Below are 25,388 nucleotides of genomic sequence, written 5' to 3'. Positions count from 1 at the left end.
GAATTTTGAAAGTTATGTAAGTGTGCGGATCATTCATAACTATCACTTTTACATGTAACAAGGTACGCAGTAGGCATATTTCCTTGTTTTTTGCTTTGAATCTAGAGTCTGGTTATGTTCTAACACATGATACAGCATGGACCACAAGAGATGGTCCATTTCTGTACTGCGTCTCCTAGTGAGATTGTAGGCAATTCAGAAGTTCCTGAAGATGGATGGGTGCTTTCAGGGAAAAAGCCAATGAAAGTTTTCAATTGAATCTCTTTCATCTTTGCACAGGGCTGGTGGTTGTCTATGGAATGCTCTTGAAAAGATGCTAGTGTGATGTTAGGGATGAATATCCCCCAAACCACATCTACTGCTTCAAGCAGTATTCCTTTGAGTGACCTCTTTGCCTGACCAAAGGCTGAAAGTCTTAATTAGGTAGACACCCCGTTCCCACCGACCTTCCTCCCAACCCCCACCCCCTCATGCCCTCCCTGTCCATCTGTGGCCTGTCATATTCAGCATTGTGGAGGCCTAAGAAGTTGCATCCAGCTGCACAGGGCCAAACAAAGTGACTGCATCTGCAGCATCAATCATCCCAGCAATAAGCGCAGCTCCCTGCCAATAGCAGAGGATGTATTATGCCCTTTTACGTGGAGGGAGAAAGTAGCATGGAGCCAAAAGAGCTGGAAAGCAACAGAAATGTGTTACCCAATTTTTAGATCGAGCCTCCTAGGCAGCTCAGCTGTCTGGATGCAGAAGTCCTATTGCCCAGCCAAGGCCCATGCAGGTAGGATCGATGGGGCCGAGGGGGTATTTTGACAGACCGCGACGAGGGAAAGTGAATTTATTTAATTGTCCCTCGTCGTCTGGCGAACCCCCCCACTCCCCTCCCGGACCAACAGCTCTTACCTGCACGGGCCGCTCCTGCTATTACACTTATATAGGCTTCCAGCACCCCATTGCTTACGATTTGTTGGCTTTATTTTCACTTTAATTTGCTTGTACTTCATTGGCTTTCTCTATCCCAGCTTGTCAGTCATGTGCTTGTCCCTCTCCAGGAACTTAGCCTCTTTAACACCTCAATGATTGACTGGCTTCTGTCCTTTCAGTGCTCGCTTTTAGGGAACTACTAGTTCTTTGTGGCTTAGCATTGCATGTGAGTGCATAGTTTCCACTCTCTCCCTCTGGTGCTTTTGCCTCCCCAAATACCCACCCCTGTAATGTTGACTCCCTCGTGGTCTGCAAGCACTGCCTTCTACGCTTCTTCCCCTAACCAACCTCTCCCTTGCTCTGTGTTGATTACTGCCTCATTTGCTTGTTCCTCTGCCCTTTCTGTTCCTTCTCTTTCATGTGCTGCTTCTTCCCTACTTTCCACCCACCCTCTTTTTGTCTCCTCTTCCCTAACCTCCCGTTACTCCTACCACCAATGCTCGGTCCTTTTATTAAAAAAATTAATAAATACATAAATAAAGGTTGTGATTTTGAAGAGGCAGGCAGAAAATTGCTGCCGGGCTATTTGCCTTAAAATGTGATTTTATCCTCTCATCTTAAATTTTTGTTTCTCCTATTTACTGTTCCATCTTGAATCAAAAAAGGGAAAAAAATGGCGCCTGCGTCATTTCGTAGGCACGCATGCATGGTGACCTATACGCCCACCTACAAAATGACTTGCTGCTTGCGTCATTGCGCATTTTTGAAATTTCTATTCTACTTTTTTTTATTTTTAGGGCTTGCTGCACAACACATTGTCGATGGCGTATAGCATCGACAAAAGGCATTGAGAAAGCCAATAGGTCCCAAAGGTGAGACCTGTTGGCTTTTCCAATACTTGTTATAATCCAGCATAGTACCCCGAACACATCCAAATGGGAACTGTGAAAAACCTATTCAGAGCTCTATTTACTTTACCGTAGCATCTGAATCGTGGAATCCTAGGGACCCTGCTCAGAAGAGTGATGTTTGCAAAATAAAGCACAACTAAACATCAAGTTTGCACGGCAAAGTTCTATGGAAGCTACTATCTAAATGTACATTTTGAAAGAACAGGGCTGTATTTTATAAAATGTTACAGGTATGATGACTGGCTATAGAAAGCCCATAAACAAATAATAAATGCCTGGGGGTTCGATAAAGAACATTTTGTCCTTTGGAAAGTTAGTTTTTCTGTGCCTACAACTGTACTGATATGATTTGTTTACAAATTTTACTCATCAATAAGTGCTAATGGGTGCTTAATGGTTTGGTCACATAATGTGTCGCTTCGCTTGGAATATGCAAAGGATTACTTTATGAAAGGTATGACCTGAATACTCCCTCACTGCATTGCATTAGCTTACAGCAAAAAACGCTCAAAACTCATGCTGACTGTAATGAACTCACTCTAATGTTATTTACCCTTCAACAGCGCCCCTACTTCGTTCCTCCATTCACAACAATTGCTTTGTTATTTAAATTTGATGCAATTACTCTAAATCTTTTACAGGATCAGTTGAATACATACATTAAATAAATACATTAATTTCTTCATCCTGGCCTCAGGCGATCCTAGTTTTACCTAAAAAGTAGTTATTTTCCGCTGATTCTCAGTCCTTCCTTCAGTACTCAAATGTCCGTAGGTCAAGAAACAAAGTAACCCGCGGTCTTCTTGCTGTGCTGAGGGTTTGAATCTCTGATCTCCGGTTCATACCTTCCCAAGCAAGTCATCTTGAAAGACTTTACAACCAGTATTTCATATCATAGTCGGCCTCTTCACTCTTCTTTAGTAATAACTTGATTTGCTTAGTGTTACTGCAGTAGCAGCTTCCTTTCTCATGGAACCGATTTACTTTGTGACATAAGTTCATCGATTAGTTGGCAAGCTATGTAGCTGGAAGTGAAGTTGAAAGTTCCTGTTGGCGAGTGCGCATGTAGACCCTCCTGTCGGTGTGAACCACCTTCTAGGAGCCTACATTTAGATGAGGCAGGATGTATGTTATTGCTTTTTAGCTAACTTTGCATTTGTTACTTTCACTCCCTCCTGGTATAAATCGAGATAGTTGTTTAGGGTAAAATGCAAGTGTGGGAGGGCCCTTCAATGACCTCATATTGGGAAAAGATCTGCAGGTTTGCGAGACTTGGTGTCCCCCTGTGAAAGAACCAAGCCGCCTACATTATTTAGTACAGTGGTTCTTTACCTTTTGACTTCTGTGGACCACGATTTAATCATTACTGAAACCCGGGGACCCCCCACTGAATTACTATCACTGCTTATTATTGGAACATTTTTGATGATTTGAACCGTGAAACGATTCACTAAAAATGCAGAAACAAGCATTTACCAAACAAATACACAATTGAAATATTTTATTTAATTCACAAACACATACTTAAATAAGATCTAAATTAACATTTTAATGGGAAGGTCGGAGCGTTTCTAAATTCAATTAATTCCACTCATTGTTTATACTATATTCTGTTTGATGCATTTGCATTGCTCCCACAAATCACTCTGAGGATACTAACTTAATTTTCAGCCTTCAATTGCAAAATTTCCCCACATTTACATAACGTTTAAAAATGATTAATTTAACTTTTTTCTTCTTTATTTATGTACGCTTTATTAATTTGTGAATATTATATAATTTTCTAAGCAGTCACAGACCCCCTGAGAAGGCTTTGAGGGCCCATAGGGTTCCCTGGACCACAGATTAAGAACCACTGATCTAGTGGTTGTCACCTGGTTATAGCGTAACCAGAGATTCATACCAGAAAACAAGTACATGACATTTACAAAGTATTAGAACTGCAACATAGCTATGATTGTCCATCAAAAAAAGGACAGCATTTGCCAACATAGAAAAGGGACTACAGTCAAACACTAAAGTATCAAGAGCAGTACTTTGTGTTATAAGCATTCATTTGTGTTACACACGCATTTGTTACAGAGAGACAGTTTTATATGCAGGATTTACATATTTTGCTAATGAGAACTTCTATAGATCTTTAATGGTTATGGAGGAAATGTCTCTCTCTATGGGACCAAGCTTGGCCTGAGTTCCACATCCTCACACCTGCTGCACGTTTCAATAAGGCACATATGAGCAAAAGTGTGAGGCATCACAGCAGCCGTATTGATAAGACTACTACCGTCTGACCCATGCAGGTAATAGTAGTGATACGCCGATTGTGATCTGCATGTGAACCTCAGACCACTCGCAGATCAGTAGTTTCCCGAGGTGGTGTTGGAGCGCCTATCTTATAAGGATGAGATCGTACTCCAAGGTTTCCGGGGACTCCCATACAACCATTTTAAATGCATCCCAGTTTCTGCATAACCATATCTGTTTTGTTAGTATTATTCCTCTCTATTTTGATAGCATGGTGAGTAGAACATTTTTATATGATCGTTGAATGGTACACCACTTCTCCAAATAGACACGTTTAGTATTGAATCATGTTTACCAGGCAAAGGCAACTGTGACCCTTCAAGAACGCTAAGACACAAAGTCTAGATGCACCCTAGATGTAGACAAGAATCCAACAAAGCCACAAGCCAGCTCCACACATTCGTGGCTCCCAATGAACTACTGAACGCTTCCCTCCAAGATTGGCTCCACTGTAGAATGCGCATTTTCAGAAAGATTTTCTTGTCGCATTCTCTGAAATTCAAGAGTGCGAGAACTCTTTTGAGAGTTTGTCTCCACATACTTTATGGCCCTTCAGATACATTTTCTGTGTGGGTCAGAGTGCATGTGCACATTTTACTCGTACTTGGCATGACCAGTATCCCCATCTTAATTTCCAGATATGTTGCCTGATTTTCTACATACACAATTTTGCTGTCCAGTCCTGCAGTCCTTTTGGTCGACCTCTTTTACCTTCCCGCCAAAGTCATAACTGTTGACTCCCCATTTAGTTTTTTCTTGTGTAAAAGATTCATGAGCAACCAGAAAGACTCCTTAACCATTTTATAGATCTTTAAAGCCTTGGGATCATTCTTCCTTCTCAGTCTTGCCTCTACATCGTGTAGCTTAAAAAGATTCTTCATGTTTGAAAATGTATTTTGGCACTTGCAGGAACATTATCGCTCACTTTGAGTTATTACCCATAATAATGTGTAAGATTTTTTGGGTAATTATAGAGTGACCATATTGCTGAAGACGTGGAAGTGCTGGGCACAATCGTTCCTTTTTGGTGCATCTGGTCACCAGTCAAGATTTTAGTGTAATGCTTTTCAAGGTTGGTCTCTGTCCAAGCTACTCGGGTGTCTGTAGCCACCTATTATGATTGGTCCACTTCTTGGCTTACTCACAAATTAAGCATGAGGTCATCTACCATCTGTGCCATGAAGAGCAGTTACCAAGAGTTGATTCACAGCCTGTGCTTAATGGAAAACCAAGGCATATGGGCCTGCCCCTTGGGGATCCCTTTGAATAGGTTGTGGATGAGTACAGTAAACACAAAGTGGTCACTGGTAGAACATCTCCCAAAAGTAAGATTTTCAATGACTTACTTCTAGTGCTCATATTTGTGTTTTTGCCAAACCTCCTAAAGCCACACTGCTTCCGTGGCTGCCAGAGGAGACAGAACGTAGAACCTGGTCCGGTTACGGATGTGCATAATGTTTAATGAGGTTTAAAGTGTAGTGGTTGTTTTTCACAAAAGTGTCTTATCCATGATAGCCATGAACCTGACGTATATCCTTACCAGCTGCAAGACAACATGAACTTCATAGGGGAGTATGGTATGTGCTCTACCATGTGTCTATGCCATGACATCTCTGGAACTTTTTTGGACCTTTTGTAGGAAAGTGCTTTTTTAATTTTGCAGGGAAGCACAAATGATATTAAAATAATTCACCCATGTTCCTTTAAAGCGTTCCTGCTAAGATTGACATGTGGGTTTCAGCAAGTTTATTTAAAAAGATGACTTGTTTGTAACTGTAAATATTTCCTCAGGCAGCCTAGGGTTGGACGGTGTCTAGAGACTTGTAAATTAGCTTCTGCTACTTTCCCACAGCACTCTTTCTTGGAATCTCTAAAAAGGCAAACTAAAACTCCCCTTTAAGTACTCTTTTTCCCCCACCATGTAATATTGTAAGTCTAGCTGAAGGCTTACTCTTAAGAAAATAATTTGTTGATGATCTACAATTCAAAAGTAAGCGATTTAAAAAAAATGTTTTTATTTCAAAATGTGTCATTGAAATAGTCCACATGTATTGACCAACACTATTTAAAAAAAAAAAGAGAAATACAACTTTTATCCATTTTCATTGGTGGTTTCATTGACATATTGTGGATATCACTGTAAATGTCATTTGGACTGGATCAAATAGTTAAACCAAATAGGAGTGTACCACGCCTTAGTGTATGGACTTAAGACCGGTATTCCCAATGGAAAACGTTACCTTCGGACTCCAAATTGCCTTTGTCTCTGGTAAGCTGAGAGTACAATGAGGTAGGATAGACTGAGTTTAGGTTTCTGTGAAGGGGTTCTAGAGCAGCTAATATCTCTTTGTAAAGCGACCAGGTACTTCTAGCTACAAATGCTTGTAAGTAACCTGTTTGTGACTCTAGAAAATCTGATTATTCTCAGCTTTTTTCTAGATGGACTTTGGCAGCATTCTTCGCTTTTTCCCCCCAGAGAAATGATCTGTTTTATCATGATTGATTGTAAAAAATGGTTAAAAGTGGCATCCTAGCGATTGCTTTCCACCTGTGGAGCATCAAGTAGTGATCAATTCTGAATTGGTAATAACGACTTGATCTCAAGTTTCGAAGAAGTCTTAAAAGAAGCCTTTTCTTTGTTAAATGTTTTAGGAAATCCCAGTTGTTTCCAGGATGCACGTTTACTAGCCAAGTGATGAAAAATTTGGCAATCTACTGGAAAGTTGACGTGCTAATTTCGCTGCTGCATAATCAGACTACATTTCAGAACCTCAGGCACCTCACCGTGCTCTTTCCATATAGGTCACACTACAAGCACCCTGTAACACCGAGGATGGACATTGGTCCAGATTGCGTCTAAGCTAGTCACATCTAGGACTATGTATTCATCTTTTGAAGTGAAATCCTCAAGCAAAAATTTTGAATCTCTTTACATAGCATGTAATACTGCACTTAGTAATCTTGAGGAGTACCTATGTATGGAATTCTCAAATTTTATCTAAGACTGTGGTATTTGTAAAGCACGAAGGCGTATGTTGAACTGTCTATCTTCAACTCAGAGCGTAAAGTGTTGGTGGACGGAAACAGATTTGAGAGAGTGGACTGTCTCTTCCTGTTTGGCTGGTCAAAGACAGACTGGAGGGAGTGCACTATCTTTTCCCGTTTTGTCAGTCTAAGGGGAGTAGGTAGTGGTGATGCCGATTAGTTTTTTTTAAGTGTTGTGTCTCACCTCACACTTCACTTTTACACTCTTTGCCCCAAAATGCTCTTTTGCCTTCATGAACTGAAATTAGTTCAAGTCGTCTTAGGCCTCCTATCTGTCTTTAATATTATTGTTGCTGTCTCCCATGCATTAAGCTTTAATTTTTATGTCTGTTTAATTTCTTTTCTGTAAAGGAGGAAGATGTGTTGTATATTGATTCTTCTTGTAATATGGCTGACAGTAGTCATTAGCCCTTCCTTAGTGTTTTCACCTTCTCAGCCTCCCAGAATACCTGTAAGTGTTCTAACCTGTACCACGGTGTTCTACCTGTGTCAGTTGATTTTCTGGTCAGCTGGCGAGGTTTGTACTCAGCTGTGTCTTGGAATAAAACTACATGTAATCAACTATAAGTATCCTGTCATCTATCACCATCTTATTTACAACACACCCCCTTCTCCAAAAATAAAGGACAATTTGACTGCTATGGTGCCACACTAGAGGCAGTCGCAAAGTTTACAAAGGCAAGATCAAATGTAGACTCTCAGCCATAATAAATGTCATACTTCTAGTTTGTAGCTGTTTGGGTTTGATATTGTCCTCTTATATATTAATTACCTCATTACCCTCTGCTACCCATGAGGTACTTAATAAAATGTGATTTTTTTTAATGGATGTTTATTCAAAAGCAGGGATTCCCAGGAGAAATATTGATTGGTCTGTTCTGGTCAAAGTGTTTGTTTATGTAAACATTTTTCAAGTTGTTTCCTTCATTACTTATCTAGAAATTAATTACTATCATATACTATGAAAGGCAAAACGCCTGAATGTGTTCCGATACAGATCAAATGAGAATGGGTTCCCCTTGTACTTTTTCTTGCCCCAACCAATTTGGTTTTCTAGAAGTCCTCCAAAGTTTAGAAGGCTGGGTTTGTTGGGAAGGTGTCATCCTTATAGGGCAGAGCGGGATTTGTTTCTTAAAACCTTTTAATTTCATCAATAATGCAACACTAGTTAGATTCCCAAGAGAGCAACATTGGAAATAGCTAAAAGTGCCTCGATAATTAACACCCAGGATTTGAGTACTTCATTTTTTTTGTCCTATAAGTGCACTATGTATAAAGCACAGAATATTAGAGGGTGTTGAAGCAACATTTGCGCCACATCACTTTAAAAAATAAAAATTGAATGAAGGCTAAAGAATCCGGCCAGAAGTGTGTGGCCATATTTTGGAGCTCAGTGGATCTTATAATGTTTGAGGTTGCTGGATTTTTCAGGAAAGCCTTATAATTATGTGAAGGTTTCAAAACAATACATTCACACAGGCCTGCTTGCAGGCTTAAACTTGGACAAAAGTTCACAGAAAGTTACAGTGAAAGATGCAGAATATAAATTGTGACTTTTAATAAGTTGAATGTTATATGGTGATAAAATGTAACACAATCTTCCACTCTTGCTGTCCCAATGCCTACACAAGTGTGTAATTTGGATACCACGGGTAGCAAGTTGCAGGTTTACAGTGTGGTAACACTGTACGCACTCACTCTGGGAACATTTACAAATGTCTTTTATTTAACCTTTCTCCAATCAAGATAGCACTACTAAAGTCTACTTGACTTGTATTAGTAAAGTATGCAGACATTTTTCCATTCTGTGGCAAGTGCTCGCCTTAAACCAAACATAGGCTCATAGTCAGTGGCAAGGAAAGCTGCTCAGACGTCTTGTCCTAGCTTCTCAGTAGAAATACTAATGCTTTGTGTTTTGTCACTGAAATGAAGGCTTCCCTGGAGTGTTTGACACCCGTTGCTATCGATATATGCTTCTCTAATAAAATGCGCTAGCCTGTAAATAGTCTTCACGAATATAAGCCCAGGATCTTCCATTGGCCCGAATGAATAAAGTGTAACAATACTTTTACAAACGCTGCCATTTTAATAATACAGGGACCACATGGACATTTCCCTTGAATTTGTTAATCCGCGATGCATCCTTCCCCTTTTCCCTGATGGGCTTGATAATGTTCTTTGGCTTCCTGTGTCATACTACTTTCTGGTGCATTCGTTTATAAACTGGAACCTTCCTTCGTGACTGGTTTTCTTCATCTTTCATACTGCTGTGTGGATCATCTCACCTCTCACAAAGCAACTGGACGCGGACCAACGAAGCTAGGCTTCTTGCGTTTTGTTCTCTCTATCAATAAGCAAAACTTGCCTATGGCGAAATTAGGGTGAGTAGATCACTGGTTACACACAAAGTGGCAGTTTGAAAGATACCTTCTCCCCACCTCTCTTACATTCCAAGGAGCACCACCCCTTGATCTCTCGCTACCCAAACACCATACCCATACTGATCAGGTGGCATCCGTAGAACCCTCAGTCGGGATCTGCTCGTGCTACCAAGTGGGCAAGGGTTTTTTGACACTCTGGGCTGTAGAAAAAAGGTATAGAAATGCCGATCTCCACTTTAGGCATATGATAAGTGCCTAGATCAGGCAGTGCTGGGGCTCTTTACTTTGTGGAACATAGCAGAAACATTTTAGACAAGTTTAATCTGGTGATGGTATAGCACATCGGAGGCACTTTCGAGAGGCAAAAAAATGGGAATTTGCTACCGTCTAAATCTTACACGGTCTGCCACTGATATGGTTGACGTTCTCAAATGTGAATACCACACTCTGGAGTATGATGAAGGAAGAGGGGTACTTGAATTTGTCTCTACACCTCGTTTTGGGGGCTTTTTTCACACATTTGCAGCTTTTTCCAATGTTGCTTTTGATACTCTCTTCCCATTAGTCATCAGTGACCTGTATGTTGTGGTGAATGTTAGCTGACAATGACTTGCTTCTATGTTTGTGTGTATTGAACACACAACTTAAAGTAATCACGTTTAGGGCTTCGAAGGGCTGCATGCCCTATTGAGGGTGTCAAGATTACAGCATCTTTTCCAGTCCCTAGTTACGAGAAAGAGGTGGCAATTACAGCCACAGCAGGAAAGTATATTCAATACAGAGAACTTCAGATCAATAGAAGTAGCAGTTATAGAAGCACAACACAAACATTTGCTACTGAGAGGGCTGGACTACTGTAAACTCCCCTACAATCAACCCCTAAGTTTATTGAGGGCGGATTATCCAAGTGTAACTCACGCTGCAGTCTGTCATAAAGGAAACTAAGCATTTGAGTGCGTCTTCCAGCCACTTCACTGTGTTTATTCTGTTTCTGATTGTAAATCTCTCTCAAAACCCTCATTCTTCATTTCCTGCTGGTCATATATCTCCAAATTTATACAAACATTTGTCTTGTTGCCTTTGTAGTCTAGTTGCATTGTGAACTCGCCTGATATCAATATTCAGCATTCCCCCTCCTGTTCAGTGGCGTTTGGTAACCCTACCAGAGATGCTCTGCTGCTCCATAGGGCTTCCTTGTCCAACTGCTAGTCCTACCCAGACAACATTCTGTTTGCAGATACAATGCTCCTCGGGTTTGCACTCCCGCTAGGAAGTTAATCAAATGGTGGATTTTCTTGCCATTGGATAGTAGGCATGTATTGTCTTTTATCTCCACTGCATGTTAGTTTCCATTCTAGATACCGAATACTCCTGATTCTCAAGTAGCTGGAAATGGGTGCCCCATACCTTCAATGTTGTGACCCGTTAAAACTTTTAAACCCAAGCCTGGCACAATGCAGACCAACAAATTATTTTAGGGTGACCATCAAACAATGAGGGTAAGAAGAATAGCACTCACAAGGTATTGGAGGGAACTCCACATTCCTTTAGACCCCACAGCCTGCAGTTCCTGCACTTTAGCCTACAAGACAACATTACTAAGAACCAAAAAATGTCTACTTCCAAGGCTACCTTATCGAAGGAAGGAACTTGCAGGCAGGGTCTGCCCACTAGGAATGATTCCACCCTAGGTCCTCACAGCAGTTTGTATTGCAGATGACAAGAACTCACTAAAGAAGCTTGCACTTCTCACCAGGAGTGCTTGCACTTTGGCAATTAACTACAATTTTGCAAGTACTTTATGTATAGGCTTGGATGGAGTTTGTAGAGTTCTTCCATGCATAGCTCTGCAAAGTGCAAAAAAAACTCTGAGGCGCTCCGCAGAGTGCGGTAAGTTATGTTGATCTTTTAGCGCCAGAAGTTTGTCCCGCGTTGTAAAATGGGAGTGAACTATGCGCAGCACAAGAGAGCGCTGCTTCTTTCTGCCACTTCAGTATATGTTCTACTCGAGTTGCAGCTTCCTCAACGCAAACGTCAGGTTTCTCAACGTAAGTGGTAGCGACCTGCTGCGACCACCCGCATTGAGAAATCTCTGTGCCGCTTCACAGAGTTTTTCAGGACTCCGCACTCTACGTGGATCGCAGATTTGGCATAACTCCTTGAACTCTAAGTCAAATCTGTGTTGCCACCACCCCTCACCTCCTGAAAACAGCAACCCAACCCCTTTCTCAGACTTCACAACTGTATCCAAGGACCTAAATTCCTTTAAAAGTGTATCTCTGATGCATGACATTTGCAGTTCACAAGAGTTGATGCTTGGTCTTGGCTCAATTCGTGAACATTACATTAAACTGTGGCCAGTCGCCCCAAAATTGAAACATGACTTACCCACTACTGAAGAGTCCCAGTATGGGAATTAAGATCCTGGCAGGCTTCTGAAATTTCTTAGAACTCTCCGGAGTAGCAATAAAATCCCATGCAATCTTCATTCTCTTTCCAAGGTTAAGACTCCAGAGAGCATCTTTGCAATGGCTTGGAGCCACCCCTCTAGGTATTCAGAAACAGTGACTCATACCTAGATAAAGGATCATGCCTGTCTGATGATTCATTTCGGCCTCTCTGCAGCCTTTGACACAGTTGACTACAGAATCATGTTACACCTTATAAAAGGGGTAATGAACATGAAAGATAACACCATGAAGTGTTGTACATCCTTTCTCTCAAATCATAACCACCAGCAGAAACAATTTGAATTGCCTTTATCACCAATATCTTCTAGCATGTATCCCGGCAGGTTGCCATAAATTGACCTCTATATTTTAGGCAAAGATGAGGTGGCCTATGAGGTGATCCTTCTTAGCCCAGATTGCCATCCTCATCAGCAATTACATAGCTGGAAATTATACGTACAATGATGGTATTCATTGTCTATTTGAACTGAATAACTGCTGGTATATGGCACACACTGTCAAGTTCTCAACTGTCTTCTTAAGTTCAGCGAGTGGGTGAATTCCAACCAACTCAACCCTAAACAATTCAAAGTCAGGGGTTCTGCTGTAAGCCCTAGAATCTCATTAATTCATGCAGTCTCCTATTCAGTGGTTATTACCCCAGCCCAACATAGAGCATTGAACCTCATTGTGATCTTCAACACCGGCTTGACATTTATGCCTTTTTTCAATACTGTCCCTATATCAGCTGTTGGCTATCTGAAGCTACTTTGAGGGGACCCTCTTACTCCTTTCCACTCCCAATGAATCCTTGTGGAATGTATATGTCCTCGTGGCTGTAATGTCCGAAATCAATTTCTGCAATGGACTTCCCACAAGACCACTTTTCAAACTACGGGTTCACTATAATACAAGACGCTTTAGCTTTGACCGACAGTAGTTATCCCGTATATTCATGTTCATAAAGACCACTATACAGAGAATATAGGAGGCACCCAATAACTTTAATCTGAACAAATATTCATTTTGCGGTAGAATTTAGTAAAGACTTAAGCCATCAATTTTGTTATTGTGCATTTATTGTGAATGATATTTTTGATCCTTAAAGTCCTTGTACTGTCAATAACTGGAGTTTAAAACTCTGCATAAGCCATAAAATACACCTTGGCTCAGAGTCCAACTGCCTTCAGGGGGGCTATTCCTACTCTGCTGGATGGCAAATGTTAGCATCCGAAATCCAGATGGTGACCTTCCATGCCAAGTACAGACCATGCGTAATAGATTTACAGCACCTCCAAGGATCCGTGTCCAAAACCCCCCTACAGCCACCCTACCTTGAACTGGACTGCTTACAGTTTAGAATAACATTGAAAGCCCCTGTCTGCTACTGGTCCTGTGACTTTGACCTACTTCGTCAAACCAGAATGCCTTCACCATACTTTGTCCAGCACTCAGAAGAGGCTGGGCTGCGGTAAAGCACTCTCCAAATCATATTATATTCTTTATAAAAAGGCACATTATCGGTCCTGATTTGAAGGTCCCAACCACTCGTGCAGGTTATTGCAACAAGAATGGATTTGATAGCACTTATGGATCAATGGTGACGACATGAGAATGCGGCGTAGTGGTCAGGTGTGTGAGAGCTGTGCAGTGCTTTAAGTGGTTAATTTGCATTAGTTACACTGTAGTCCATGTAGTAGCATTAATTGTAGGCAGCCACTTCTTATCAAAAATGTTGCAAGCATATTGTTTCAGATCTTCCCTAGAGAGGTTTTGAATAATGTATTGGGATATTTACTCTGGTGGCAGCCAGCGCCACTTCCATGTAGGTGGACAGTGTGATAAGAGTGGACTGGGGAGTCTTACATCTTTAATAGGACGGTGCACACATGACGAGGGTGCTTCTTTACATGGGATTTAAGTAGGCCTGTGCTTTGTGAATGACATTTTGGAATGCGAGGTATTGTCATAAGATCACCAGTATAGGGACAGTTAGTGGTCAGTTGTGTGTTGGTTTGGTGTAATTTCTGTTCCTCCCTTCTGCAGTCCCTTGCCGCCCCAAAATTGAAACCCGAACATACAACAATAATGTGCTGACTCTAGTATATCTCTCTCACGTTTTCTTCTTATCTCTCTCAGGTTGTGTCTTATAATTGACATCTCACTTTTGAACTTTGAGCCTTTCCTTTCAGTTACTTACTCTCAAAATGTAAAGCTCATAACTTTTGTATTCTTCCAGGCCTCACATTATCTTACTTTATCTTATCTTAATGTCTCGGATTCTGGCTCTTAATGGTATGACTCTCTTCAGTCTCTTACGAACACTCCCTCTGACGACCTTTTCCACCACCTTTCTCTCTGTTGCTACTTTGTACCTCTCTTTCTCAGAGTGTGATTATCTAACTATGACCTGCCTTTACTTTTCCTGTCTCTTCGTCCTGCCTGCCCTTGCTTCCCCTCTGAAAGCCCAGATGGTCATTTCACCTGGTGACAGTAGATTGGACGGGGCGTCGGGCGTGTTTCCCAACTGACATCTCAAAAAATAGTCAAAGTATATTTTCAGTGGCTTCTAGGTCAAGGCCATCCTGTGCAAACAACACCAGTTGAGCGACTCGTACTCCTAGCAGCTCACTGCATGCGCAGGCCATTTTCGGTACATGCTTCGGCACCATGGAGGCTATTGGGTATTTAAGGAGGCCGACAGCAGTAGTTCGCTCTCTTCACTCCTGTTAGTAATTACCTGTGTTCTGTTAATTCCTATAAACTACTTGTAGTTCTTCCCACCAAAAACAATGTGGTGTGCATACTGTTGTTCTTCGCAAACGATAATCTCCCAAATTGTTTGGAAACACTATGGCAAAGCCTTCGATATACCTCTCTGTTTAGACCAGCCAGACCTTCCTGCTCGCCTTCACTCACCACTATTGCAGTTGTGAACTACCTCTCTGACACTCCACACCTAGTGTCTCTGGTTGAATACTGACACTTCTCTTCCTGAATCTGTGTTAATATGAAATCTCATTTTATTAGTAGCAGGCGAGATTCCACTTAATTATCTACCTGAGTGATGGATCAAGGAGTGCCTTTGTGCCCATATTCTTGGTCTCTCATACCTGTTGCATCACAGAGTTTGTTAAACAAAATAGTGTTTTGTTTAAAAAAAAATGTTTTATGTGAAGACACGTACTTTCCAATCCAGCAACACAAACCTAGTTGGAGTTGATATATGCCTTGTATTCTTTTGTACCCAAAACGCTCTTCCCATAGCCAATGTGTGTGATTTCTAGCAGCCGGAATATGAAGGATAACTATTTGTGGTATTGCTCAATCTCTCTGCTCACGTACACAATCAGTAGTCTCATAAGGCAAACTATACAAATGTATAGGCCCTTGGAAAGGGGAAACCAGCTTTACTGCTTGAAGCTTACCACTGTCTTAGCAACCCCTGAAAGAACACTAAAGAAATGAAAATAACTTTTTCCAGAATTTTTATGAGCATAGGTGATGTTTGTTTAAACCTTCTGAGGATTAGAACCATTACCTTGATAGAGCAGACCCCCTCCCCTGTTGAGGTCAGGAGTGCGAAGGGGGTTTCTATGGAGGGCGTGTCACTGGCTCTCAATATAGGATACTTCATAGTAGCATTGCAAGACCTTTCACGATTTATGCAGTGAGACTGTCTCGCTCTATTGGGTTACTGGATCTGCTGAGGTTGTACTTCTAAACTACCATTAAGCAGCTCTGTGAATGCCTCAACATTCAGCAAATCTTTAACTGAGCCTTGCCACATGACTGCTAGATTTGTTCATCTTGATGCTGAAGACATGAAGTCTAGCAGGAAAAATAGGGCAAATCTGAGAAGCTCTGTCCAGCTTATAGGTGAACCAACGGTTGACAGTTGCCCACTTTCACCTCTCGGTATGTCGGAGTAGGTATGTGATGCATCGTGGCACGGAATGGAATACTGAGGCTGATCTTGCCGTGGTGTTTCAATATGATGAGATGGATTGTATTTGGTTTTGAGAAGATGATTACCAGTGTGGAACTATCTACTTTGGAGAGAAATTGATGTTGCATGCTCTGTTATCTTCACTACGTTGCGGGTGTTCACACATGATGAGATATTACTGATATCCAGTGACTTGACGTGATGCACCAGAGATATGCTATTTACAATGAATTTCGAAGTTTGCATTTAGCTATACTTTCATATTGGACTGGAGCCTTGAAAAAGCGACAGGGAGTCACAAAACACATGTTGGCAATTCTTCTTCCAGCTGCTCCATTTTGTAAAATTTCTGGCAGTTTGTTACTGAATTTCATATTGTGATTTTGTTTCCAAAAGATGCCTGTTTTGTCCACATCGAGAAGAACTGGATTGGATAGACATTATGGGTTTTGTATGATAACATTAAATAAGGATTTTTTTTTCAAAAATTGTTTTTGTGATAAAAAGCTGTGGCAGCTGAGTAAGAATATTGCTTGGTGGAACAAAGAAACATAAATCGAATAAAGAAATAATTTTGAACTTTCAAGGAAACGGCAATTTGTTTATCCTGTACTTGTACCTTCTGCATATAATGAATTAATAAAGTCTAGCAGGGTCCAAATGTTTGGCATGGCAGTGATGAAACTTGGCCTAAGGGTTGTGCATTCCTAATGCTATGCTATGTAGCAGATAGACCAAGATAAAAATAGTTAATTATCCCATACGTTAAAAAAGATTGTAACATTTAGATAAACAATTCTCATGCTGATGGCTGAATGTAAGGATTATGGTGGTACCAATCTAGTGGCTACCACCTCTAATTGAATACATCTGTTTGAAGCTTCCAGGTCCTACTTGCCTCAAGGATAGCAAGCCAATTTATGTGGATTTAAGTATTAATGTATGTGCGCGTCAATGTGTTCTAATTCTTCACATTGATCAGTAGAACCCTTTAACAACGCATCCGACAGATGATATCACCATTCAACCACATGGAAAACCTTCGGCTTTCATAATTACAATGCAGGCATAAGGTTGCTATGCGCTGTCACATCCTGGGTGGGGAAGTCCAAGACATTTTTCAACACTGAACAATGACACCAGGCAAAGTGCACGTACTGGCCGACACTAGACAAGGTGACGATAAATCAATGGTAGCAAACCAGTGGAGCAGGTGGTGGAGACCAGTCCGTTCAGGTCCTGACAGGTCCTTCCTATACTAGTGAACATCTACATGCTCTTCACCGCACAATAGGAGTGCATCAATTAGGCGCCTGTCCATCTGCAGTGACAGCCGAGAAGCAATCCTGCAGTGAAGCGCAGGTTTCCATTTTAATACATCCGTCTGCAAGCTGTATTGTCATGCAACATTTTAGTGACTGCAAGGTTTAGCTTTGGGGACAGTGGATGAAATCCAAGATGTATTAGGAGTAGAGTCATTTGGCCTTTTAGACCTTGCACGAGTAGTGAAGATTATCCGTGGATATTGATGGACATTTTTGAGGTTATAGTGAAGAGACATCAGTCTATCTCTCTATGTCGAAAGTCTATAGAAATATTTAAAGTCTCTCTTCCTCTCTCTTTAGTTTTAAAGTTTTGTCTGACTGAGTTTCCATTTGCAGAGCCTATATTTCATAGCTGTTTGTGGACCTGGTGATTCATTGCAACATTACATTATACTTGGCTCTAACATCCCTTGTAGCAGCCCCCTATCATTAATCACTTCGTTTGACTTGGCACATACAGAGACTAAAGAAATGAGTTGAGTATCTACATCAGAGCACCATTTCATCACCTGAACCAATCCTGCATTGTCATCCGCATAGGGAGGAACACTAAGCAGAATCCAGCAATATCTCCAGAACCGGTTCTCATTTTGTCATTTTCAGACTGTATTTCCTTCTCTTTGGAAACGTCAGAGGATACCTTAGGCAGACTCAGTACATGAATGCAGTTACCAGGTTCACTTTGTTCAAATCGCAAAACTTAATGGGAACCTCAAGCAATTTTTTCAAGTAATAGCGACCGACCTACTTTGGTACCCATGTTAAATGAGTGTTGGTAGAATCTGATAAACATGGTCCTCCTTGTGACTTGGCCTTATTTTAAATTTTCTGAAGTCTGAACTCTGAGGCCTCGGTCTCAGTTCCTATCCACTCAAAGTGTGAAGAGAATGTAGCTTCCCTTAGCCGCCACTGTCCGCATGGTAGAGTTCTGCGTGTTAGGTTTCATGGACGTATTCTTTCATTTTTATTGATTCCGTCAACTTCTCTGTAATCTTCTTCTTTTGTAATAATTGTTTATATACCTGTGTAGATCAGGAATTTCTTCTTCTTTTTTTTTGTTTTGTTGCCAATGTTCTGCTTTTCCAGTCTTATGGACCTTTTCAGCTTACTTTTGGTGGCTGCTTTATAACCAATGCTTCATAATAAATTGCTAGAGTTGTGTTTAGGTTTGCCTCTTGCTAATGATTTGCTTCCTACTTGTCTTATTTCAGTTCCCTTTTCGCGATTAAACAGCTTTCCTTGCTACTTTGTCCTGCCCCTGGAATATTTAAGGTTAACATTGCTTTCTGATTGGATTAGTATATCCTTCCACTACTGAAGGCACGGAGCTAGATTTTTTTCACACACCTCTGGTATTTCAACATTGGCATGCACTGGGGGTGTATGGCCTGTTCCTCTCTCCCACACTCTGTCTTCCTACCTTCTCTCTCCCAACTCCTTCCCCAATCGCCCTCTTATTTTCACTCCTCAACACACTATTACCTTATCATCCTCCCTCTCCCTCCATCGACACTGAGTACAGTTGTAGCTCAGTTTCTCTGTCTCTGTCTGTCTCTACCCCACCTGTCTCTCCTTCCACCTCCCTTGACGATGCTTCACAGACCGCTCATTGCTCCAGCTATTGGCTTTGCCAATGCTTGTAAACTTTTTGCAAGCATTGATAAATTGGTAGCCATGACGGACCGTTATTTTTTAGATTTCCAAGATGACCTCTTAATTGCCTCAACACATGGTGGCCATCTTAAAATGGAGTAATAACATTATTTTGCATATTTAGTGTTATATCGTTCCAAGTTGCGCCTATGCACCAAGTTATAGCCATTGTGGTAGTGTACAAAATACAAATAACAAGACAAGATGACAAAGTGGAACTTGTAGGCTTTGGAAATGCTTGTTGTATGTTTTCTGTCTTCTAATAGTAGGGAACCCCATGGATATTATGTGATTCCCTCTTTTTCAACCACCTGCCATTTTCAGGAGGTTGATTGTAATTGCCTAGACATTTCATCTGTTCTGTCACCTTTCACGCCCTCTTTCATGCTTTCTTTGTTAGTGTTGTAAACCCCTCGAAGTTCCCCCATCTGTTTGTGCCTCCTAGAAGGGCTGGTGTTTCTTTGCTTCTCTCGAATCTCAGAGGAGAGACATAGAAATACTCTCAAATATTCCAGGAGAAGATGATTTGTTATTGTAACTCCTGTCCTGGTATATTACGGAAAAGCGTGTTCTCTAAACTTTTGGCAAGCGGGGAGAGGGAAAGAACAGGCCTCTCTGTGCCCATGTGCAGCGCCGGTTGCTGGATATTGACAGATGGCGAGATGCAACAGACAGAACTTCAGCTGCCCTTGTCCCCCTGTGTGATTCGGTGGAATTCCTCTTACTCTGGCATTTCAGCTTGGTGGCTCGGTCACACTTTCCATGTGATTTCAGTTTATGTACTTGATATTTCTGGCGAAATTGCTCCCCCATGAGTATTTCTAATTATTACATTTGTAGCCACAGAAACTCCGTAATTATGAACTTTTGACTAGATCTTTCTTTTGTATGTAACATATCATGTAAGGGGCGAGGCTGGAAGAGAGATGGTGATGGACCAAATGCTGGCCTTGGGGCAACTGGGTAAAAGACTTGCATGACTTGTGAGTATGACAGAGTCACGGCCTGCAGGGAATTGAATGCAAAGGAGTAATTAAGTGTTACATAATTTCTTTTTTATCCACACAATTGACAGACTTTATAATTGATGCACAAGTATCACATGTAACCCATGGTGCTTGTGCACGCAGCCTTCCTTTACGGTGACGTGTGGCTGCCTCGCAGTGGCCCTTTCGTTCACGTGTCCCTGGCAGATTGACTCATTGCCTGTAAAGAGAGCCTGTCCCGTGATATCTGATAGGCGAGGACATTTTCTACCAGCCTAGTGAAAAAATTAAGTAACATTACAAATTCGAAGTGTTTTCCTCGCCATGTTCACTAATCCTTTATAAGTTCCAGAGTAGCGTGCTACTCGCTGAAAAAGTGCTTCAACTCCCCATCAGGAGTAGCAAGCATTATATAAATGCAAACCTTTTCCCTCGTCTATCTCTTCACTATCCTTCTGAATCCAATTAACTGACTAACATATCCACTACTTAAATTACTTTCATATCTCACTATACTAATTCACCTCTAATCCTTTTTGGGTTCCAGAGTAGGGTGCTACTTGCCTAAAAAGTGCTTTGACTCCTCGTCAGGGGTAGTAAGCGCTATATACATGCAATTACAATACATAAAGTAGGATGTTAACTCCAAAACCAATCCTGTGTAGGTTTGTTTTCTTACCTTTGGGGCTCTGCAAGGTGGGAGATCTTTGGCACGGTCTGTACTTCATTAAGCTTTTGCTGATGGAAGAATGCTTTGCTCCTCTTATGCCAAGAACATTCTTCAGGCAGAGACTCACTCCTAGGCTCCTCCTTAGTATAGTGCAATGGTGGCTCCTCAGCAATGGCGGAGGAGCGTTGCTCCTCTGCCTGGCTCAGAGCCAGTAAATGAAAAATAAAACAATGTCATTGTTTTATTTTTAATTTTCCTGCTCTGAGCCAGCTTGCCAAGGGAGTGGCGGGGCATTGAGAAAAGGAGTGTGACATGCACTCCAGTCCCTAAGTGCGCATATGTATTTTTGCCAGCTGTCTCAGGCCAACCAAAACACACATGCGCACTTAGGTTTTCACCAGCCCTACTGCATTTAGCAGCCGGGCTGGAGAAACCCCACAGACTCCCTGGTCTGAGCAGGGCATCTTTTCTGCCCGCTCAGACCAATCCCCACGCTGCTTTTGCGTGAGAGCGGCGCGGAGATTGCAGGGAGTCCGTGAGGTGGCCCCAGTGCTTGCTGGGACGAGGAAGGACTATGCCAAGTGCGACACGGAAGGCAGCTCCAGGTAAGTTTCTATTTTAAATGTATTTAATATACTCCCCGACCACGCACTTTCCCGCTCCCCCCGCCCCACCACCTCTTTAGTGCGGTGGCCACAACTGCTACAGGGAAACTAAAACTACAATTTCCAGAATCCAGAGCACTGTTAGCCTAATAACTGGATTGGCTGATGGTGCTCCTGATGGCATGTGCCCTTGGCATGGAGTTGTATGGGATCTATTAGGTTGAACGGGTCTGCATTTGTTAACATTTAAACTTTTGTGTAAAGTAGACATTATAGGAGCACTATATTCTGTGAATACGTAATTATTAAAATGTGTTGAGGCATCCAAAAGGGGCTTGTCTGAGCTTGCACATACATGGTGTTTTTCATAATTTGAAACTTCATTTTGAAATCCAAGTGAAAGGACTGTCAGGTGCTAGCGTGATCAGTGTCGATGGTGACCTCTTGTGTTTGCTGTGATCTGTCTTACCTTCCTTTCAAAGTTGTAAACAGCGATGATTTTTTCCTGTTGACAGATATGGGTGTTGAGCAAACACTCAGATGGGTAAGGATACAATGATTCGCAAGTGTCTTTCAATTGTTATCATTGATGTAATGGCAGTATGGAGGAAAAGAAAGTGTTTATTTTGAACATCGTTGTGTTATCAGTTTATGTGAAGCTGTCTAGTTTGGACCCAGTATATTTTTTTCTAGCTTTAGTAGAACTTCTCCCTGTCTTTCACCATCGTAGAGTTGTGGTCACTTAATTGTTAGAACTGTGGTGCAAGTCCTCAATATTGTTGTAAACATTATTTTGAAACCTATCATTTAATTTAGTTGGTGTGTGTAGGATAGTATTCAACTCAGTTGGGAATGGGATCCATATCTTGGAGCGTATAACATTCCAATTCCTCGTCTTTCATTTCTCTGTGAAATATCTGCTCGCAGAAACTATAAAAACTTCCCTACATGCCGAAGTACATGTTTAATCCATACTTTTGACTATTTCAGGAGTTCTTTGACCATGCACAGAAGCTATGGGATGATGATGGAGTAAAGGCGTGCTACGAAAGGTCAAACGAGTACCAGTTGATTGACTGTGCGCAGTAGTAAGTCCTTTTTTTCTTTAAAAAAAATGTTTGATCACGTGTTCCAAACGTATGGTATTTTTGTGAAAGAACATTCAGACTTGCGATGCAGCATGCAAGACCTGGATGAGGGAAGATTAATGCATTTTAGATTTGGGAACTCAATTCCACCTCATTCCCATACTCTGTTCTCTAGTGAAGAGACCGCGGAAGGAAAGTATATGGAAATGAAGGAGCTATTATAGGCTGAATTTTGGTCAAAGATGTTAAAATGTCTTTCAGGTAGATATTGCAGTGTATTTGAGATGTATTTGTGAATTTTGTTTTAGCACCATGACACATTTGCCAAAGTAGGGGTCTAATCTTGATTTTTTGTGTGAAGTAATTGAGCCAGAATCTTTATATGAACCCACGCTTGCCCGTATTTGGAGATGCTGAATGGGCGTAAATCCCACTATATATGCTCATCCGAGAGAGTTTTGGAGGTCTTGGTGTCCTATTCTTGCACAAGTGTCTCAGCTGCGATTGGCTACATTTGCAAAACTGCTGTTTCATAGGGTGACCAGGCAGCCAAGATTTGATGTGACAGTCCTGGGTTTTCACCATCCGACTCAGCAAATTTCAGTAAATTAAGCATGTCCCGATTTTAAGAGAGGATTCACTAAACACAAAGACAGACAAGATTTCATGTTTTGCAGTTCTGAATTAGTTAGCACCCCCTAGCAGAAAGAAATTAAGTTAGCACCGATAGCAACAATTGTATTTAACCCTCATTGTCTGATTTTCTGTGTGTGTGAGCGCTGTCGGTTATGTCATTCTGTGCCTCCGTCGTCAATGCAAAGTTGTAGTCCTACTTCTACGGTAGTCATATCTCCCAGTGTGGGTTTTCAAGATATGGCCAAGAAATATGCTAGGGAGATGTCAAAGCTTCTGTGCCTGTAGACTGTTGCTTTACTATTGTCTACCATTGCCAAGCCTGTTGGATGGATGAATTAAAAATTGGTCAATATTTAAAATGCCTGCAATCCAGGGTCAACATCATTAATCAGGCAGGTTGGCAACATACACACCAGGCTATATAACATCAGCCAAAGTTCACAAAGTGTTTTAATCCTATGATTTGTGGCATAGGGCATGTATTATGAAGATTTACACGTTAACCCAATTCATACAACCCTATCTGCGAAGAAATTCGAGGTTTTCCTACCTTTCTTAGAGTACCTCTATTTTTCCTGACCCAGCAAGTGCACATTCTTTGCACAAATGGTACATCATATTGATGAAATGCAAAACAAATATCCATTGAACTTCTTTTGGTTTAGCTATTCTTGGGAAAAAAACTTGCACAGAAAATATTCACTTACTTGAACACGTTATACCATTTCAATTCGAATTTTTTTCCCCCATGTCGATTAGAGATATGATAAATGCATTAAAATAATTTTTGAATCTTTGTATGTTAGACTATATGGGTGTTACCCTCATTTGTGGTAACTTTACATAACCACTCCCCCTAAGGTAATATTTGAGCTTCACTATAAGGGGTGTTTCTCTCTTTGTGAATTGCTACCAATACATTCATGCTTACTAAAACTTTTTGCTATCAGCGTGTATTCTGGGATGTTTGACTGGCACATTTTTGTTTACCAAATGGGACCATAACTTTGAAGAATACGTGTAACAGCTAGCTACAGCTAGATCACTTTATATCAAGTTCAGGCTGGGACTTTATAACCTGCCTCTTTAATGTGTAAGTGACTAGTTTGGGATTAAGATTATAACTTGTGCCCAACCTGTGTGCAATACAAGGAGACTTGGGGACACTTTTTTTTATTATAAATTCTACACCAGGACGAGGTCAAAATGGGTAAAACCAATGTGTTAGTTACTTGGTGTGTAGCAGTATCAGATTGCTCCACGAGGATGCAAGACAAACACTACTCCTGTAGTTGTGTTTACAGTTTCAAAATTTCCAAATAATGCTTGGTGTGTAAGGAGCAAGATGAATTATATGAAGGGTTTTATATCCCAACAACTCACTGTAAATAGGAATAAGGTGGGCAGCTAACTTGAATTTGCTTTTATGTGCTTTTAAATTGTTATTTAAAATGTTTAACTTGAAAACTATTAATTGTCTGTGTAATGTCTGTATTGATGGATCATCGTATTCGCTTTGGCTATAAATACATACATTGACTTTGTACATGCGGAAGTCAGATGTATACAGCAAAAAAGTGATTTGTACTTTATTGCTACCCGACTAAAACTACTCTAAAATGTTTCTGTTGTAAAAGAGTTTTAAAAGAAATTAATTAATGGTGATTTTTTTTAAAATTAAAATGTATTCTTGTCAGTTATTGTGGTGTGTCAGTCATTGACTGTAAGGGGGTTATTGAGCCCCGAGTAAAACCGTTGTAAAGTGCTCTTTAATATAATCATTAGTCAAGTCAATACTCTGTTTATTTAGACCATAGTCTTTAAACACAAAGAAAGATCTCATAAACAATAAAACCATACACAAAAAGGCCACATGAACAGATAAAACCAACTAATTCCTCAGAATTAATTTAGCTTAATACTTTGTAAAAAGGGGACCGGTAACCACCTTCTCCCCCGGTGGCATCAACATTTCAATATTATATACACAGTTAAATAATTAAAATAGCATTAAAATGATTAGTCAGCGATATCGTTGATATTCTCATTAAAAGAGAATTCATTATCCACATCCTTCCTTTTTAGCAGCAGTTGATTAAAACCATTGGATCTTACGCTTCAATGTTTATATACTCCGGATAAGGGATTTTAAGAATAGATAAAATTTCTACTCTTGCTTAAGTTTGTCCCATACAAAACAATGTAAGCCATTCATGTAGCTTCCTAGTGCAATAGCAATGTCAAGATTTATCATTTCTGTCAGTAACACAATGGCTTGGACTTGTGACCTTATTCCATATTTTAAAAATACTGGGCGTTAAAATAATAAACTCAATTCTAATTCTGCTAGGCAATCTAGCAATATATGCTGGATTTCAGGCCACATTTGCAAGTTCCATCTGGGTGTAACATTTCTGACTTTATTTTTCCATCCATTAACCATGGGTTAATGCCACATCGTATCCTT

General features: G+C 40.8%; 1 protein-coding gene across 2 annotated transcripts in view; it reads left to right on the top strand.

The window, feature by feature from the left end:
- Positions 1-25,388, top strand: part of GNAL (G protein subunit alpha L) — a 955,956-nt gene that overhangs the window by 586,997 nt on the left and 343,571 nt on the right. For both annotated transcript variants that reach the window (XM_078687601.1, XM_078687602.1), the window contains exon 5: positions 22,188-22,285. In XM_078687601.1, the coding sequence (XP_078543727.1) occupies positions 22,188-22,285 (98 nt within the window). The remainder of the gene's footprint in view (positions 1-22,187; positions 22,286-25,388) is intronic.

The sequence above is a fragment of the Lissotriton helveticus genome, chromosome 4_1 (genome assembly GCF_964261635.1).
Source record: "Lissotriton helveticus chromosome 4_1, aLisHel1.1, whole genome shotgun sequence".
In the NCBI taxonomy this organism is placed as follows: domain Eukaryota; kingdom Metazoa; phylum Chordata; class Amphibia; order Caudata; family Salamandridae; genus Lissotriton; species Lissotriton helveticus.
The sequence above is the reverse complement of the archived record's forward strand: the minus strand, read 5'-3'. Positions and strand labels throughout refer to the sequence as shown.